Source organism: Gymnodraco acuticeps, unplaced genomic scaffold, assembly GCF_902827175.1.
Source record: "Gymnodraco acuticeps unplaced genomic scaffold, fGymAcu1.1, whole genome shotgun sequence".
Taxonomy (NCBI): Eukaryota; Metazoa; Chordata; class Actinopteri; order Perciformes; family Bathydraconidae; genus Gymnodraco; species Gymnodraco acuticeps.
In genome coordinates this window covers 1,057,820-1,073,286 of record NW_022990940.1, presented here as the reverse complement: position 1 = coordinate 1,073,286, position 15,467 = coordinate 1,057,820, and the positions used below count along the sequence as shown (strand labels likewise).

The 15,467-nt window shown below is 39.2% G+C and overlaps 3 protein-coding genes and 1 long non-coding RNA gene across 6 annotated transcripts; 2 read left to right on the top strand and 2 right to left on the bottom strand.

Annotated features, from left to right (window-relative positions):
• The first annotated feature begins 67 nt into the window (after positions 1-67).
• Positions 68-4,281, top strand: LOC117558370 (G-protein coupled receptor 55). 2 transcript variants are annotated; one of them, XM_034234534.1, is made up of 3 exons: positions 68-105; positions 817-1,564; positions 2,386-4,281. In XM_034234534.1, the coding sequence occupies exons 2-3, from the start codon at positions 833-835 to the stop codon at positions 2,590-2,592; spliced, it is 939 nt and encodes a 312-aa protein (XP_034090425.1). In that variant the 5' UTR covers positions 68-105; positions 817-832; the 3' UTR covers positions 2,593-4,281. The 2 variants fall into 2 exon arrangements, with proteins under 2 accessions (XP_034090425.1, XP_034090424.1); XM_034234533.1 differs by lacking the exon at positions 68-105 and having other exon boundaries at positions 652-1,564.
• On the bottom strand, positions 2,881-12,142 carry LOC117558374. The gene is made up of 3 exons (XR_004570827.1): positions 11,997-12,142; positions 3,216-3,254; positions 2,881-3,011 (listed from the first exon to the last, which is right to left on the bottom strand). It is a non-coding gene; the product is annotated as an uncharacterized LOC117558374 (long non-coding RNA).
• itm2cb (integral membrane protein 2Cb) lies at positions 4,670-9,800 on the bottom strand. The gene is made up of 6 exons (XM_034234535.1): positions 9,549-9,800; positions 7,454-7,591; positions 7,133-7,324; positions 6,913-7,023; positions 6,670-6,820; positions 4,670-5,864 (listed from the first exon to the last, which is right to left on the bottom strand). Exons 1-6 carry the CDS (start codon positions 9,633-9,635, stop codon positions 5,773-5,775), a joined length of 771 nt encoding a protein of 256 aa, XP_034090426.1. The 5' UTR covers positions 9,636-9,800; the 3' UTR covers positions 4,670-5,772.
• LOC117558372 (transcription cofactor HES-6-like) lies at positions 11,964-13,893 on the top strand. Of its 2 annotated transcripts, none has more exons than XM_034234536.1 (4): positions 11,964-12,246; positions 12,350-12,436; positions 12,576-12,657; positions 12,982-13,893. In XM_034234536.1, the coding sequence occupies exons 1-4, from the start codon at positions 12,172-12,174 to the stop codon at positions 13,398-13,400; spliced, it is 663 nt and encodes a 220-aa protein (XP_034090427.1). In that variant the 5' UTR covers positions 11,964-12,171; the 3' UTR covers positions 13,401-13,893. The 2 variants fall into 2 exon arrangements, with proteins under 2 accessions (XP_034090427.1, XP_034090428.1); XM_034234537.1 differs by having other exon boundaries at positions 12,083-12,246; positions 12,346-12,436.
• Positions 13,894-15,467: the final 1,574 nt, after the last annotated feature.

The following is a 15,467-nucleotide window of genomic DNA, read 5'->3' as shown; positions in this document are numbered from 1 at the left end:
GAAGTGGTGATGAAACAACAAAGATAGAGAAAGCAGAAGTATGTCTAGCACAGAACAGACTGTCAGACTGGCACTGAACATTACACCCCGACTGGCATACGTGAGGTAAGAAAACATCAAGATTGAACTGTACAAGATAATAAGAAAGTGTTAGGTTGGTGTTGGAGTTAAATGTTGATGACAATAAGTATAAAGTAATATTTGAGACTATTCATGTGTTTTGAATGTAATTTATCGAATATAATGTGAGTCACTTGTAATCATCCGTGACTTTAACTATACTGTAGCTTTGGTGGAATTTGTCTTTTTACCTTGAGATACATGGCCGCAGAAATATGTTTTTGTTTCTTCTCTGGGAAACCATTTCTTACTTATCAGAGTAGTAATAATCTGGGTTTTTGTCCTCTGTCTGGAGTGATGGCTGCAGAGTAACTCTAAAATCACTTAAGCTTAAAATGCTTAAAATAATGTTTATTAGTGTTTGACTACATACAGCTGCACTGAAAAGATTTAACATCCATCAAGATCAAGCTATATAAATTAAAGTCTCATTTAAATTCAATATTATTCACCATTATAATTCAATTTATCCCTGACCTAATTCTAATTCTAGCTTACATTGCAAATATAGTGCATGTGATTGAAACTACTGTGTCTTTGGCTGTTATCTAGAAAGATAGATACAAAAACAACAGCTTCTGAAACTGAGAGGTTTCACATGGCTTGGCGCAGTGGCACATCTGTAAGTTTATGTGTGGGCACAATGACGGAAAAACAGATTCACTTTGAAATCAAATCAAACCATTTCCTCTGCAGCGGCAGCAGCAATAGCATGACAAGCAACTGCTCGTTCGAGGGGGTGGACCACCTGATGACATATCTGGAGCTGACTATCTACATTCCCATCTTCCTCGTTGGTCTGTTTTTCAACGTTGCAGCGCTTTTAGTGTTCTGCATCTTCTTGCGGAAATGGACCGAGTCAACTATCCACATGACCAGCTTGGCTCTGATGGACCTGCTCCTCCTCTTCCCCCTTCCCTTCAAAATGCACGCCACCAACCACCTCTGGCCCGCTGACCTTCAACCTCTCTGCTCGGTTTTGGAAAGCCTGTATTTTGTTGGGATTTACGGCAGCATCTACACCATCATGTGTATAGCTTTGGACCGTTGGGTGGCTATCTGTCACCCTTACAAGGCCAAAGTATTGCGTTCACCCAAATTGGCTCTGGGGACCAGCGTGGGGGTCTGGGTGCTGGTGCTGGCAGCCCTCTCCCCCACCGTCTATCGCTTCAGGGAGGGCGGGCAGACGTCTGAATTCCACTGCTTCCACAGATTTCCAATGAAAGGATGGAGCCCTCTGGTGATCATCTGCCTGCAGGTGTTTGGGTTCCTGTTGCCTGCCCTGGTGGTGGTTTACTGCTCGGTTAAGACCATCTGGGTGCTTCAGAAGTCGGGCGAGCACAGCCCCCAGAGCCGGGCCTGTGTGAAGATCATCTACAGCAGTCTAAGTGCCTTCCTGCTGCCCTTCACCCCCAGCCACCTCGGTATCCTGCTGCAGTTCCTGGTAAGAGAAACTAGGAGCTAATTTTGTATAAACTGAACTCAAAAGTGAAGCAGCTTTAAGAAGATAATAGATGAAAGTGAAAACAATCTCACCTCAAGTAGCTGTTCACGAACTCTCTATAAAAACCGTAATCTTCATCAGCAGATGGAGAATTTCCTTTTTTGTAAGTTTGCCTGGTCTGGTTAAAGATATAACAAACCAGTGGGCCTACGGTTATATTATTTGATCATTCTTAACACATATCATATGTAACTTTTTTTAATTTTAGTGTCAAACATGGCATCTGTGGCCATTTCACATCATCAAAAAAGACTAAATAAAGCCTGTATAAAGTCATAACATATCCTTGAGTAGAGACAAACCAATCACTGGCGTTGACCCGGCAGTCTGATGAAGAGATCATCTTCAAACAGACTGATAAGAAAATGTTACACCTTTAGTGTTTTTTAAAGATTCGATCATGTATTATACTTTATATTTGAAAGGCCCTTCTATGGAAACGCATTAGAGAAAAAAAAGTATCTATACATTTTTGTGCAAATTTCTATGTATACTGTATTTGATGTTATCAAATTAACATTATGCTGAAACTATTATTTATTTAATTTAATTTATTTGTATTATCATACATTTTACCCCCTTGTCTCTATTAAATTGATAATATGTTATATTTTGCTGCATGTACCTTTAAATTTCTTAACAAATAATCTGAGGGGAATTTCTTGATGTTTATTATTATTATTATTATTAAAGCACAAATTCAATGAAGTCAGGATGGTTAACCAATATTTTATTTTTTGTGACACTTCCCATGATTCCAGGTACACCAAGGAATAATTCAAGACTGTGGCAACCAGACCAGGATCAGCCTGTTTTTACAGACAGCCATGTGTCTGTCCAACGTCACCTGCTGCCTAGACGCTCTGTGCTACTACTTCATCGCTTATGAGGCGAGGAGCCCCAGACACAGCTTCAGGAGATCAATGATCAACCAAAGAAGAGCCACCGTAAGCACTTCAGAGTTCTGACAGCAATTTAATTGAAATGTGAATATTAGTTGTCAGAGGACGGCTGGTGGTGAATAGGAAACCTGGCTTCATGAGTGTTAACCAAAAACAGGGGAGTGAAACTGAAAGAGAGCATGTATTGTTTTTAGTAGCTAAGTGTGTCATGCACGAGTAACAGGTCAAAATGCAATCTCAATTCGTGCTTGAGAGTAAGGGGGAAACGATGGGATGATACATGAGTTGGTACAATGACAGGAAGCACAAAGACGCCCGTATAGCCTCAGAGAGCTCTGTGGGCGGCAAAAATATCACCTTTCTTCTCAAATGATTTATTGGCGGGTTTGTCATCCATCCTGCACACTTAGAAACTGATGTGTGGTCTGATGAAAATATAAAGCTGTCAAACAGGGCACCAGCTGCTCACTGCACAGCTCTGCAGTCTATGAAGTCAAAAGGCACTGTGTTACTTCTTCAAACACATAACTAATTATAATAACAATCATCATGAGGCTTTATTTATCCCTCATATATGAAATGCGGAACAACCTAAAAGTCAACTTTATAACAAGGTCAATAATTAAAAAGGAAGATAGTGAATCCAAAAATGACTTACATATTGATTGAAATTTCAAATATTCCCTTACCTGGTAAATGAATAAATCAACACAGCAACCAGTAGAGATCTGAAAACACAAATGAAATTGATTATCAATTTTTCAAATATATTTTTTTATTATATTTTTATAAACTCAAACACACTTTTGTTTACTATTTTAATAATTGTTTTTTTATTAGTTTGGTCCCCTGAACATTGTAAATTTCAAGAAAAAATACTTATAATCAAGTACCTAAATCTAACAGTGATTGATGAGACATAAAATATAGCATCACAATATTCACCCCATACATTGTGGATATTCTTACGTGGTTATTTTAATTTTAAATGTATCCATCCTGTACATTATTATATAAATAATGCCTGATGTTTATTGACAATGAAGTGTTCTGCTTGAATGATTTTAAAATGCATCTGTACAGTGATTATACTTAACATATTTTCAATAACTGATCCGAATGAGGAAGTAAATGGAAAGGTCTGGTTGAACGTTTTGGGAAATCAAACTGACTGACAGGGTGAGTAATCAACTTCCTTTGACTCGCAACAAATGCTATAACAAATAACAAATGTAATTTTATTTTGAGTTCTTTGTTGGAATTTTTTTACAATGTAGCTTTAAATGTGCAATATAATTGACATTGTTAAAAGTCCTGTGTGTACTAAGACTTTCAATAAGATTGTTTGATATTAATATGTTTAGTAGAGGATATTTGGTTTTATGTAAATGTTGTCAAAGCTAAACCCAAATGTAAAGTTGCACATGCATTACCTGCCGTACACGCTCTGCCTTATTTCGCTCATGTTGAACAGAGTCCTCTTGTGGTAACAGTGGAAGGTGTTCATAGGTTTCAATAAGGGCTTAACTGTATTTAGAAGCAGCTTTAAATGTTATTGACTATAACCAGTCGGCCATGATTGTATTTACTTGCATTACTTGTGTCTCAATACTTTCATTTTGCACAAGCGTACTGTGTTAAGTTTCAATGTTATTTGTTTGAGCTCAGTAAAAAGAAGTTGTTTTAATTTCAGTTTTCCTTTGAAGTTTTCTTTTGAAAGTGAAATGGTTTTTTCATAAAGCTCTTAAGATTTTTCATCAGTTTTTTTCTGTTTTCTGTGCAAATGGTCTACAAACTAAAGTCCGCTCAAATAAAACAAAGATGTAAACATTTTACAGTAATACTTATCAGAACAAAGCCCTAAACATTGAAAAAGTTGATTTCTAGTATACGACACATGGACCACTAGAAAGAGTTCCAGAAATAAATGCTTTCTCATCAAAGTGATACTGTTTTTGAAACCAAAGCTTCCTCTTTTAAAGAGAAATAAACCGACCCACAGGAGTTTCATCTCATCATAACAATGGCGCTGCAGCTATGTTGTATGGGAAAATCACAAGCATCCCATTATGTGTGCAGCTTTCTCAGGTTAATGATGTGGAAGATGTGTTAAACTCGAAATGAAAAAACTCAAAAGTCAAAATAAGTTTGATCATTTATTTTAAAGCAGCAAGATATCAGAAGTGATATTGACTGTACAATAAAGTAAGGTAATATAGGACGATATGAGCACAAATCACAGGTTTCTCTCAAAGGAGACTTTTCTGCTCCAGGTTGTACATTAAATAGACACCCCAAATATTTTTAAATCGGGACAAATTAACATTGTAGAGATTTGTTGTCACGATAGGAGTGTTTGGGGACTGGCAAAGCTAAAGACAACGGGCAAAATCCAAGTAAAGAGGAAGAGCGAGACAACATGAGTTAAACCTTTGATATAATCTATTCTACAGTAAGTGATCTAACTAAAAAGCATTCTTCTTAAATATTTCTTATATCCTTATAACCAAGCATAGTGCAGACTTTGGTTCCTTCTGTCCTTCTAAAGCACTGCTACTGAATACAGTCTAGAGCCATTATATCCAAGGAGTAGGAAAGTGCGATACCAAAGGAAATGACAAGACAAACCATAAAGAAATAATTCACGAAACAAGTCGATTTTAGATAAAAATCTATGCATGTAACAATAGGTAATCCAGATGAAAATAAATTTACAGTTTATATTGCTTAGGAACAATTACCCTTATATACACACCATTCATTAATGATACGAACAAGCAAAGAAAAGTCTTAACTACATGAGGTATATGCCATTTTCTGACATTCAAAACAAAAAAATAACAAATTAACATGAGTGCACTGTGTGAGCGCTTTCAAGCATCTTGACGGACGCCTACATATCTAATAGGTTAGAAAAAATAACAATAAGGACAAAACAACATTTAAATTAAATAAAGTTTGCGGATGCAAGTGTAACTAACTGACACACTAACAGTGACATTGACAACAGATATATCCAAACACATTCATAACTTCATTCAAATAAACTGGCTGAATAAAAAAAGACATTTCACATGAACATGGAAGAGCATTTCCAACTTGAGACAAAAAAATTAAAAATATAACTCAAAGTAAAATTGTTGGACAAACACTTGCTCTTAAAGTGCAGTTAAAATCCTAAATAATTTAAGAGGTATGGTTTGAAATTGGCTTCAGAGTTGGGTGGCTGTGATTTCCGCTTCAGATTTAGAACCTGTCGCAGATGACGGTCTCAACCACAAAAGTGTTCTCGAAGTGACGGATGCGATGGCAGGTCTTTGTCTCGCGCCTGTCAATACCTGGAAGAGAAAAGAAGACACATTTAGAAAATCTGTTCAGTAGCAGAGGCTTGCTGGGTTTCCCATTTGTTCATTTTGAATAAGCAGCGGTAATCCCCACATAAATATCCATATATGTACTCAGGGGAAGTTGAATGTATCACACCAATCAAAGGCGCCAACGACAGGAGATCTCAGAAGCGCATCACTACCTCCTCCGTAGTGTGTGGATGTGTCCACTGCACTAGCAGTGACTCACACAGCAGGAAGTTCCCAGGCTGGGCCCACACACACACACACACACACACACACTGACTATCAGGCTATTAAAGGAGGGTATTACAAAGCAGACCCAATATCTGCGTGTTCACCAGGAAGCCCTTATTTGGCTCTGGTTACATTTTATTATATGCGTCGTCACATGACTCAACTTCTCACAAACGTTGGTGTGAATTAGACTGATGCTTGGCGGAAGTGATCCATCAACAACTATTTAGCATATCATATTGCCTGTCGAGCTGCAATGATTAATTGACTAAACAAATTATGGATTAAAAGAGAATGTTGGTTATCTAATAAAAGATTTATGAATAGAATATTTAAGGTATTTTTCCAAGGAAGAAAAATGGGTTTTAGCCTCTCGATTTTATGCTATATCAAACTGAATATCTATGTCTATGATCACCTTTGACTTTGAAGAACAGGGATGGACATTTTCCACAATTTTCTGACATTTTATAAGTCAATTGTGAATAATCTGAATAAACGTTAGTTTCAGTGTTAACTGCTGAGTAGATTGGAAATGGAATTGGATGAGTGCACTTACGTCTGTGTGGGTTGCGGCGTCGGAGGCGGTAGGTTTCTTTGCCGTAGCAGAGTCTGTGGATGAAGGGGCCAAGCTGCCTCATGTTCCTCACCCTCCCTGTAACCATCATCTCCTCCTGGATGATGTATGTCTGAGGAAGGTATGTTCCTCTCTGTTTCAAAGAAAAACAAATGATTAATCTCTAGCAATGCTTTTACAACAGCTTCACCAGAGACAAGAGGTGAGGATGTAGTGGGCGCTCACCTTGACGTTGACCAGCAGCTCCCACAGGTTTCGTGGAGGCATCACTAAAGTTGTGTTCAGCTCGGTGATGTAGCATTTGTCCAAAGCAATGTCATGATAAGCTGTGAGGCCCTGAAATCAATAGAACAAAAAGGTTACAATCCGAACGATAATGAATGAATAATGAGATACTTGAACAGGAAAATATAATGAGAGCAAACTAATGGATGCTTCAACCTACCCTGTGAAAGTCGTGGATGATATCGGCGGGGTCACTGCCTCCGAAGTGTGGCACAGGTACACTGATCTGCTCGTAGTTGTCGTCAAGATAGATGCCAACATTCTCCTCGATCTCTTGGCGGCCCCTCATAGGAGCGAACACAGAGTCTTCGTAGACAACCCGGCAGTGGAACAGGCTGTCTTCTGGGATCTGCTAATGGGGCGCAACAGAGCTGAGTTAGAATCTGACAGTTACCTTAAGTTTTTGTATTTGTGTTCATTAAACTTCTGTGCCACGGCGTTCAGGATATGAGGTAAGAAAGGGGAAGTAGAATGAACTGACCTGAGGTATAAAGTAGTAGCGATACACGTAGATAGAAGCCAGCATCAGTCCTGACATGAACACCACCAGGCCAAAGGTGAGGCAGCAGAGGCCAGTTGGAAAAGTCTTCCTCGGCCCAACGGGAAGTATAAGCTTCTCCTGTAAAAAGGAAAGAAAGGAGGTTGATTAGGAGGGCATGATATTTAAAAAAAGGACACAAAGTATTCAAGTAACACAACATGTTTCACCAAAATATGTGCAAAAGGATGCAACTGACATGTGGGGCTTCACATTTGCATTGCAGTAATGGTGCAGCCAAGAAAAACATATATTTTATTAAAGCTACTATGTATGTTTGGACTATGGATGGAGTATCAGCGGAAGTGATGTTCCCCTCACACTGCCATGCTATTCTGTACAAAGTCAAGTAAATTCTGACAGGAGGTGGTTGCTAAGTCGTCAGTGAGCAGAGGAGATCTGATAGACGTAGGACGGACATGAATGAGGCATGCCAGATGCCCACCCACAGTCTCTCAGTCTCCACTGCTCTCCCTACAACTGTTGCTATGGGGAGCGGAAGCAGGGAGAACAGATTGCACAAGGCTCTGACGAAGATGCTCGCACGTGGCCGTCTGGAATTATTATTGGAGGCCTACTTCCACGCTCCATATTTGTTAGTTCCCTAGCACCCTCAGTGGGAGTCAAAACGAGAAGACTTGCGTTGAGGAGTCCCTCAGCAGAGGTGGACATATTAATAGATCTACACACATTGGCTCTGACGCCTAGCACACTGTCGCAGCCAATCAGAATCCACACAGCCTTTTAGATCATGTCTTATTCTTCTGTTGACGTAACAAACTGGTGAAAAAATGCGTTCGTAGAAGGGAAATTGGAATTCAGTGTTACAGTGTGTATCGGGGGAGGGGGCCTAAGACAGCCAGATGGAATCCAATTTGAGAAAGATATTTTTATCATGATGAACTCCTGGGAGGTAGTCCAGAAAGGAGTCTATGAAAAGCTGGACTTATTTTGCAGATCATAAATATATAATTTAGGTTTAACATAAGGAATAATTCCATTTTCCCATCATGTGCACAATAAACTACTCTATTTATCTATCTATGTATCATTTTTAAAGATGTTTCATTCTGTTCACAAATAATGGTTACCCAAGCCCCATGTATGGAAACTAAGGACTTACAGGGTGCATGTTCAGCTCCCTTCAAATGGACTGAAATCTATTGATTAACTCACCAAGATCCTTAACATATAGGATACCAGAATAGCCAAAAGGAAAACAATGACTTCTAACTCCTGACATTTAATGTTGAGAAGTCAATCATGAGCAATGTTTATTTCCAACACACATGATCTTTGGTTAGCATTCTCTATCACAGGTTCATGTCCTCTTAGGCGCAACCTGCTGGATTTACGCGGTAAAACACCTTGTGACGTCACTGACTGGTGCAGTGACCGCATCTAACAGCCCTGTTGTTTTCTTATTTCGACAAAAACCGGAGAGAACTGAGGCTGTGTGCAGTCCTGCTGCCTTTACTGAGTAATGAGAAGGCATTTATTGTGCATACTATTATTCACTTTCATTATTTACGCCTGCACGTATGAAACGTTTTGAGTAATGGTGTAATTTCCGCTGAAGGCACAATTACAGGACGGCCATCTGCAGTGTGTGCTCGCAGTGTCCAAACAAGATGACGTAATGTCAACATCCCCAGACAGGGATGACCTGCCATTACAGGTTACCCCTGTGCCAGTGATGTAAAATGTTTTATTTTCTGTCAGAAATATTTCCTATGCACCGTGTAGAGCAATATAATAAACTGCAGTACGTGTCGTGATGTTAAACTATTCGGTTGCATTAAAAACAAAACATCACTGCAATGCAATCACGTCTGCACAAAATGGCTTTTGTTTATATAAGCACGTTTGCACTAAAAGATCATACCAGAATAAAAGAAAATCCCATAGAGTGACAAGCTAATAACATACAGGTCAACGTTAAATTAATGATACTACTGGTACTAATTAAGTAGCCTACTGGAAGATAAGAAAAATACCACAACACGAAATAATAGAAAAACAAAGTGTGCAAACTCACGTGAGCCTGAGGTATAATGATCTTGTCTCCATCGATCTCTTTGTCGGGCTTCTGCGCCGAAACCGTCTGGAAAGTGATCTTCACCATGTTTGTTTGTTTGTTTGTTTGTTAAAGAGTGTGTGTTCTTTATCTAGTGAGCTGATGATAGTGCGCTGGTTTCCTCCACCGAGCTGGGAAGATTATATAGCGGCAGACCAGTTTCGCCCCCGGGGCTCAGTGACCTCAGAAGAGCGTCTTCTCTGACGAACAAGCACTGTGTGGGTCTGAAGGAAAAGCCGCCTCGCCGCTGTCACAATAAGAGTCCAAGTCCGGTACCAATGTCCAAATTAAACTCGAAATGCGCTGTTTAAGGTCTGTTTAGCAAGACAAATAAATACAATTAAACGCTTAAAGCTGTTTAGCATTAAAATAATCAATTGTATCGTTCGTGTATTAATATAAGATTACATCGTGCTCTTATTCTGAAGGCAAGTGCCCAATATGGTAGTGCTTTCCGTATTTTATTTAAAGCTGCATCTCCTGTTCTGTTCTCAACACTTCCATCCGGAAATGTAGGAATGTATCAAACTCTCAGCCAGCTATAAACAATTTAGTTCGCCCTAGGTCACTATAACTGATAATTATGTATGATAATAATAAATGAGCATCAGCAAAGCATTTAGTGCATACCATTTTACCATAAATTACAATGCAGGAACAATATGTAACCTTGACTTGAGTATTTCATTTATATTTTAATAAATAGTATATTTTATAGTACATTATTATACACAAGTAATGTAAAGCAACATGATGAGCATTATGAGCATTGGTATAACCCTTTACCTTTAGTGTAATATTAGTGTATTAGTGCTTTACATACAAGTTAAAACATATATTTAAAAAACTCTAAGCCTAAGTTAAATGTAATGAACACAACTTTGCAATGTCATAGTTAATCATATCATCAGATGTTAATATTGTTTTCTGCAACTTAAACCCTACACCCAGCAGCCAGGCTCAGCATGGTTGGACCTATAAAGCTATGATAGTGGATCACGGCAGACCAAACGACATGTACTTCTAACTAGAGACATCCACACGTCTATTGTGACTATATGTGGATACCTATGACACAGTGTCGATATGACTCACTGCATACATGAGTTTTAAATAGATGATACGACATAATAAGCTATACTTTGAAGGCTCTATGTACTAATTATACCAGATCATAAACATGTCACTAAATCATCCAAATACAAGGATTCTGTTTTTTCAGCCAGCACTGTTTTAGGCTTTTGTTCATTTGCAGAGCCTCAAGGCTCTTTACACATCTATGTACTTGACAAATGGCTCATATCATCCAATTCACATTAGTTGTTTTTTTAGAGGGAATGGAGCACTTGCCCAGTCCCCATAGGTGAACTAATGGCTCACAATCAAGCATTAAATAGGCTAAGCTGACTAATGATGCAATGTGAGAATTAGCAGATGGCCTATATATATTTAAAGGCAGTGCTTTGAATGTTGGTTTTAAAAGGTTACATTTTGAAGTACTAGATAAGTGCCAGTAGATAAGTGCTACAAATAAATGCAGGTGCCAAAAAAGATAATTTCTTTGTATTCAAAGACATATCATGACACACAAAAATATATTTTACATGCCCTAACCTTTTTTTGGGTAAATGACGAAGTGTTGGGTTTTCTTAAAAGGAGTGTGAAATTCTGAAATAACCTACATATGAAGGACTATATTGTTTTTTCTTTGATTGATAGCAGTCGTTTTCATGCATTCAAGATGCTCTATTATTTCCATAATTTAATTGGTTGTTTCTTATTTGTTTCAGCTGTGGATATAGATGTAAAGCTTTGTGTACTCCCTCTCTGGTTGAATTAATATATTTTAAATCTGTATGCAGATTTCAAAGGTGGAATAAGTACTCATAACTTGTACTTAAGTAAAAGCAGGAATACCACAGTCTAGGAATACCACGAGTAAAAGTCCTGAATTGTAAATGTTACTCAAGTAAAAGTAGAAAAGTCTTAGCATCAAAATAAACGTAATGATCCAAAAGTAATCATTATGCAGCTTAGGCAATTTTCTAATAATATATATGTTTTGATTAGGATTATTGATGCATTACAATGTTTATCAAAGATGGTAAACGTGGAGCTCATTTTAATTACTTTGTATACTGCAGGATAGCTTGTGGATTTACTCCAGGTGTAACTCAATTCTTAATTTAAGTGTTTATTATATTTCATATCATTAATCACAAACTGCTAAATAACTTGAGTAAATGTTCGTAGCTACTTTTTACACCACTGGTAGATTTAGACTAATATCGGGGACAAAAACCAACATGACTACTGGTGATTGGCGGACATGAGCATTGCGCGCTCTCGATGTGTCTTGCTCTCCTAGCCAGTTTCCCCATTCATATGTAAATGAGCCGTCATATATACCTAGCACAAGCCCCCACGGAGCAGCATTTGGGAGCCCAGTCCCTCTGCAAGCTTTGTTGGCTGCTGGGATCGCCCGGCCATCTGTCCCGTTAACGAGCTGTAACGGCTCTCTGGATTACTCACCGACCTCGGCTCCAGAGGGTTTCTGGCAGCGCCTGGGTTAAACTTTAACAACATGGCCCCCAACCGTAACAACACAAACGACACGGACCGAGGTGATAACTGCACTGGAATCAAATCTGAAAGAAAGGTAAGAGCCGGAGTGAAGATTTGATAACAATATCTGTCTTAACTTGGCTGGGAACTGACAAAGTACGTTAACTCCATTGTCTACTCTGTAATGTTTTTGGCAGATGAGGAAACCTCTGGTGGAGAAGAAAAGGAGGGCTCGCATCAATGAAAGTTTACAAGAACTCAGAGTCCTCATGGCGGATTCAGACGTAAGAAACTATGCATATATTTTCAGGCCTGTTATTTGTGTGACGCTAGTGTTTTTCGTCATACAAGTGTGACTTGGTTTAGCTAGCTTGGGTAGCCAGCGCTTGTAACTTACGTTTTGTTTTGTGTCACCCGTTGCAGTTACAATCAAAGATGGAGAATGCCGAAGTGCTGGAGATGACAGTGAAACGGGTGGAGAGCGTCCTCCAAAACCAGGCGCAAGGTAAACATTGTTCAATTTACGTGTAGGCCCATTTAGGAGTAAAGTACGCCATTAAGCAACAGTTTGTGATATATATTACTTAACAAAAAAGTATTACGTTAAATTAGCATATTGCAGTAATGTCCTTGGAGAACAAACTAATTATTGTAAATCGGATTCACGAATTAATTCATAACGTTTAGCGCATTCATATTTTTGATTAACTGTGATGCGGCCACAGGTGGGCATCTTCTGCTCAGCCAATCACAACAGAGAGTTTTGTTTGTTGACAGTTTGTTTTGCTAACTTCCTGGCTCATGGTTGTTGTGTCTCATCTTTCCGTAGAAGTGGACGCCGTGAACCGGGAGGCTTGTGAGCGTTTCGCCGCAGGCTACATTCAGTGTATGCACGACGTGCACACTTTTGTGTCCAGCTGCCCAGGGATTGATCCAACAGTAGCCGCAGAGCTGTTGAACCACCTCCTAGAGAGCATGCCCCTGAACGACGAGGACCGCCTCCGCGTGATGCTGCCGGACACGATGTCAGAGAGTCCCGGCAGTAACAGCAGCACTTGGTCCCCGTCTGAGAGCATGTACTCGGCCCTGGTGTCCCCGACCACCTCCTCTGATGACCTCTGCTCCGACCTGGATGAGACCACAGACTCGGAGCAGAGTCATGTTTCTTCAGAGGAGGAGGCTGACAGCCAGGATGTGTTGAGCTTGCCTGTCATTTGTAACTCCAAGTCAATGTGGAGGCCATGGTAGATCAGTAAAAAAGGAATAGCATGTTTTGCAACACTAGATGTTTTTTGTTAGGATGTTTTGTGTGGTAGAACTCAGTAAAACCCTGCTGAGATGACAACTTTGAAACTTGTTGAGAGGCATCTAAGAAGCTCTTCTTCATTATTGCGGGATTACAATTAAACTAAATTGTATTTAATGAATAAAGTATGTAATTAAGTCTGTTTTGCAGAGGTCAGAGACTTGTAGGGTCTTCATTTGGAAGTGTATTGGCCTTGTTGGGCCTGCCTTCAGTGAAGGGGTAAATGTATATGTAAATATTTACATGTTGAATATGAATCGGCTGTATAGAAGATAGCTTTCCCACTAAAAATGCTTTGATAGTTGTGTGTAAATTATTTTGTATTTAGCGTGTCTTTTTAACTTTGTATTTATAAATGTCCAATCACTTTTAGTAGGCTACCTCATCTGATTGCCTAAGTTTCAACTTTTCAATAAATATCTTTTTGACAACTTCCTCTTTTGTGTTGCTTCTTCTAGAAAAATGCCACGTTTTACACTCGAGGATCCCACAATCCACCCACCCACGGCTGTTTGCAAGATATTGGTTATTACTCTGCAATTGTGGGCCATGTGTGCTCTGATCCCTCAGCACATCGTAGGCATTTGTGAGGTGTGAAATTAGTAATCCTCTCACTCCTTATATAGGCCTAGTTGAGGAGTTGACAAATGGGTTTTATAACTTCTCTGACTTCAGCTTTTTTGATTGATTTTGATACAGTTTTAAAATAACATGGTAACAAATAACTTGCTCATTCATGGAAATAGTCTGTACTTTAAAGGCCACTGATGTCATCAGCTTCCCAGTAAATATGCATGCACTATATATGGTGCTTTAAAAAGGAATACAACTGTGATCCACTGCCAAATAAATCGGTATATGACTTGTAAAGATACAATAACTGATATATACATGTTAATACTTTGCATGCCACCCCGTACTAAGAGCCCTTTGCCTGTTCACACACACTTGTGTCTGCACCCTGAGACGTGACCTCTGTTCCTGAGAGTCACAGACACTGTTCTGCCTCCGCTCTGTCAGCTGCTACTACAAATGAATATGAATAGGCTGGAAGTCTTAATCCATTTCTAGTCAGATGGTGTTCCTGTGATGTCCAAGTGTCAGTTCTTACACTTCCTGACCCAAACTGAGAGGGATCTTTGGTGTAATGACAAGAAACAGATTAATACAGAGAGTGTTGAGGGATTAAAGTAGAGCATTTGTCCTACTTAGCATTACATATATCAAGTATTGTAAAGTGAATACTCAAGTGCTGTATCGCCAGTACATTTACCTGACACAGTTATCAGTTACTTTGCAGATTGTTAAAAAAAAAACAAAAAAAAGGAGTTAATTGTAATATATTACATTGCAAAAGTATAAATTAGGTTGAATAAACTCTACCATGACCAGCTATACATACATATACACTGAACAAAAATATAAATGCAACACTTTTGTTTTTGCTCCCATTTTTCATGAGATGAACTCAAAGATCTAAAACATTTTTTATATACACAAAATAACCATTTCTCTCAAATATTGTTCACAAATCTGAAAAAATCTGTGATAGTGAGCACTTCTCCTTTGTCGATATACTCCATCCCACCTCACAGGTGTGGCATATCAAGATGCTGATTAGACAGCATGATTATTGCACAGGTGTGCCTTAGAATGGCCACAATAAAAGGCCACTCTGAAACGTGCATTTTTGCTTTATTGGGGGGGGTCTGGGGGGGTCCGAAAACCAGGCAGTATCTGGTGTGAGGGGTAGGGGTAGGGTTAGGGTTAGGGTAATGTTGGGAATCGAGTGGCCCATGGTGGTGTTGGGGTTATGGTATGGGCAGGCGTATGTAATGGATGACGAACACAGGCCACTCGATTCACAACATTACCCTAACTCTACCCCTAACCCTACCCCTCACACGAGATACTGACTGGTTTTCGGACCCCCCCAATAAAGCAAAACTGCACGTTTCAGAGTGGCCTTTTATTGTGGCCAGCCTAAGGCACATCTGTGCAATAATCAT

Coding starts and splice junctions, on each gene's coding strand:
- LOC117558372 (XM_034234536.1), top strand. CDS start 12,172: ATGGCCCCCAACCGTAACAACACAAACGACACGGACCGAGGTGATAAC. Junction 12,437..12,575: donor TCCTCATGGCGGATTCAGAC/GTAAGAAACTAT, acceptor CACCCGTTGCAG/TTACAATCAAAGATGGAGAA. Junction 12,658..12,981: donor CCTCCAAAACCAGGCGCAAG/GTAAACATTGTT, acceptor ATCTTTCCGTAG/AAGTGGACGCCGTGAACCGG.
- itm2cb (XM_034234535.1), bottom strand. CDS start 9,635: ATGGTGAAGATCACTTTCCAGACGGTTTCGGCGCAGAAGCCCGACAAA. Junction 7,024..7,132: donor TCATCCACGACTTTCACAGG/GTAGGTTGAAGC, acceptor TATTGATTTCAG/GGCCTCACAGCTTATCATGA. Junction 5,865..6,669: donor ACGCCGCAACCCACACAGAC/GTAAGTGCACTC, acceptor TTTCTCTTCCAG/GTATTGACAGGCGCGAGACA.
- LOC117558370 (XM_034234533.1), top strand. CDS start 719: ATGGCTTGGCGCAGTGGCACATCTGTAAGTTTATGTGTGGGCACAATG. Junction 1,565..2,385: donor GTATCCTGCTGCAGTTCCTG/GTAAGAGAAACT, acceptor CCATGATTCCAG/GTACACCAAGGAATAATTCA.